At 32.0% G+C, this 3346-nt stretch overlaps 1 protein-coding gene across 1 annotated transcript; it reads left to right on the top strand.

The window, feature by feature from the left end:
• The first annotated feature begins 233 nt into the window (after nucleotides 1-233).
• LOC145571077 (uncharacterized) lies at nucleotides 234-806 on the top strand. The gene has a single exon (XM_081630170.1). The coding sequence runs from the start codon at nucleotides 234-236 to the stop codon at nucleotides 804-806; it is 573 nt and encodes a 190-aa protein (XP_081486296.1).
• Nucleotides 807-3346: the final 2540 nt, after the last annotated feature.

The raw sequence follows: 3346 nt of genomic DNA, 5'->3' as shown, positions 1-3346 counted from the left end.
TGGTGTATTACTGCGTTCTACTTCTAGGTCTGAAGGTGAAAATAGTTTCTTTTGTAATTTTACAAACCCTCATGTGACCTGTGTTGAATTCTTTGTCCGTTATGAAATTGCTCTTGATGCTCAAAGGCATGAACAGGATGAGTTGAACAGGCTTAATAAATCTGAGCCTTAATTGCTTACTCATTTACACTTGGAAAAGCACGCTGCTGTTGTTTATACTTGTGCCATCTTTTATGATTTTCAAGAAGAATGTCAGGCAGCCTGTTTCTCATGTGGTGTTGAAAGTTTTAAATCTCTGTATGGAGATGGTGTGGAGTTTTCTGTATTTGTTGATCATGAGAAAAGGAAAAATTTTTGATGTAAATTTTGACTTGGCCACATATGAGTTAAGTTATACCTGTAAAATGTTTGAGAGTCAAGGCATCTTATGTAGACACATTCTTTTTATTATGAAAGGCAAGTATATACGTGAAATTCCTGATTTTTATTTCTCGAATCGTTGGAGAAAAGAGGTTCTAAAGAAAGCTTCAGCCATAAATGTTGTTCTGGATGATGCTTCTAAGTATAATAAGAAGAAGCAATTGGTGAGTGATGTGTGGTCCAAGAGTTTCAGTTATGTGAGTTTATCTGACCAATCTGAGGATGATTTATCTGAGCTTATTAGGACATTATCTTCATTTAAGGAGCAGATGCTGACAAAGAATAATCCTGATAATGCAACTAGTTCAAAAGAGGTGAAAGATGCTGATATTCAGGTTTTGGTTGGGTCAAATGAAGGTGATGTAAACATCTTGCCTTCAAATTAGTGTGATGAGTGTCATTCTATGTAACACCCTAGAAATTCCTTTCTTTAAAAATACCTGTTTAAAACTTTAATTAGGAATATCTAAGACATTACCGCCACCGTGATAACGGCTAAGGCAACTATCAAAGACACACAGTGGAAGACTAATTTCAAACCCTTTCAAAACAAGTCAACTTAAAAAGTAAATCAACGAAAGTAAAGTCAAACCAAAGTCAAACGAAGTAAAATAAAATTAACCTACAACTTGGAACCATTATAGGCCCTTATTAAAACCAAACCAAATTCAAAACCTCTTTGTTAGTTACGCATAATAATATTATCATAAATAATTAAAGCGATAACACATCATAAACTTATGGAAACTAGCATGATACTCTCTTCACTCATGCCCATTCATGAATATGCTTCAACACCTGAAAAGCTTATCTCTACCTATTTTCACTACTCTCCATTATAAATGGGTCATCATAGGGCCAAGATAAAGACAAGGCCAACAAACACACAATCAGCAAAGCTGAGTACATAAGCGTAATTAACACACTAACATGCAATTTCCTTTCAACACACAACTTACCTTGTTGCACCTGTTTTTCAAGCATACAACACTCAATAAAATTCCTACTAGACACTAAATAATTTATTTAGCATTGATTACGCATCGAACGGGTTTCCCCCTAGCCTCCCCCAATAAATTGAGGTTACTGACACGGGAGCTAACCGTGTCAGCATCAAAAACCACACATAGGTGGCGGAATTCCTGCGCATAATAATAATAAAAAGGAATATACAGCGTCCTGTACTCCATTAGAATTTATTGTTAAATATAAAACCCCATAACTCCCCCCATATGTTCATACTCGAGGTATATACGTTCCAAGAGTTTTGGTGCGTAATCTCTTTCACTTTACGTTATTTACCGATTATTAAACTTGGTGATGACTCTCAAACTATAATCATTCAATCAACAATAATTATTCAAACAATCAAATATATCAATTTAATTCTTGAATAATTAGTGACCACATAATATTTAATGTTGAACCTCTTTTTAATTCTGCCTCGGTGCCAATAACACCTTAAACGCACAAAGCGCCACAAATCCTATCCCTCGGTGTTAAAAACACCTTAATGCACTAAGGCACCAACATACAATTTATTCCTCGTGTACATAGACACTTATATAGCTCCTTTCCTCATGCTTAAAGCATCAATAAAAATTATATGAACCATAATAAAATTCCTTTTCAATATTCCAAACCAAATTAAACATTTAGTTTAATTAAACATGCTCTCTATCATGCCACAAATAAATATGTGGTTCATAAATAATATTCCAAGCTATTATTTTCCATTCAATAATCCATCACAAATAAATCATGCTTCATAATCCAATCACCAATAACATCCAAATCATAATCTCCAATCCAAACCTAGCATGATACTACTTGTAATCAATCAAACACATTTAGCATGCTATTACATCAACATAATTATGCTAAGTACGCGAACGTACCTCAAATAAGCCCTTAAAATAGCCGATTACACTACAACAATTCCTGAATCAAGTCTCCTACATAAAGGGACAATAATACTATATTAATTCTCCTTGTATACACAATTTTCAGCAACTTAAATTTATTTTAGACTACTTAAACAAATCTGAAAATTATTTAAAAACCCCTAATTAAACTCCTTTTTAATGGGTAATTACACCCTTTCATTAAAATCACAATTATACTACTTTAAATAAAATTCCAGCATTTTAAACTAATCAAAAACCCTTTAAAACTCAAGGATAAAATTTAAAGCATAAAAAAAACTTCGTTAAAAATCAAAAACTGCCCGAAAATCATATTTAGAGACTGAATTTGGCCACGAGAGGGTGGTGCTCACTACCAAAGGTAGTGAGTCTTTCTTAAAACATTGTTTCCACATGGAAAACAATACTTTTTTTATCAAAATCGGATAAGTTCAGAACCTAATCGGGATTAAAACGGGATTAATATTAACGAATGGAAATCTAAGAATTAAAACACGAATTTACGTGTTCAAAATATTCTGGGATTAAGTTAAACTAATCAGTAGTTGTAATCACCAAAATTTCAAACATCATTACTATAAAAGCCCTAAATCAATTGTTCGTAAAAACCCTAAAATCGTGATTTTCAATAATTAAAAACGCTAGGTTATAAAATTTACAAAATTTGAAAATTATGACATATATAAAATCTGAAATTATAAAGTTTAATCATCAAAATACAACTTGATACTAATTAAATTAATTTCAAACAATAAAATCAAAACTTATAAATCAATAATTATAATTACACAAATTAATAAAACAAAGGAGAAAATAAGACTAACCTCTTTGTGTGGGAAATTTTTGGAGATTCATGGTGTATTTATAGAGTAGAGACTGTAGGGTTAAATTTGGGCTTATAAAGATGTGGGCTTAAGTTATGGGTTTTGGAATAGGTTATTCCAATAAGAGTATGTAGGAATAATTTACATTGTCCAATAATTAATAAACGTTTGGCCCAA

Source organism: Chenopodium album, chromosome 12 (assembly GCF_948465745.1).
Source record: "Chenopodium album chromosome 12, dcCheAlbu1.1, whole genome shotgun sequence".
In the NCBI taxonomy this organism is placed as follows: Eukaryota; Viridiplantae; Streptophyta; class Magnoliopsida; order Caryophyllales; family Amaranthaceae; genus Chenopodium; species Chenopodium album.
This window is presented reverse-complemented; position numbering and strand designations above follow the sequence as displayed.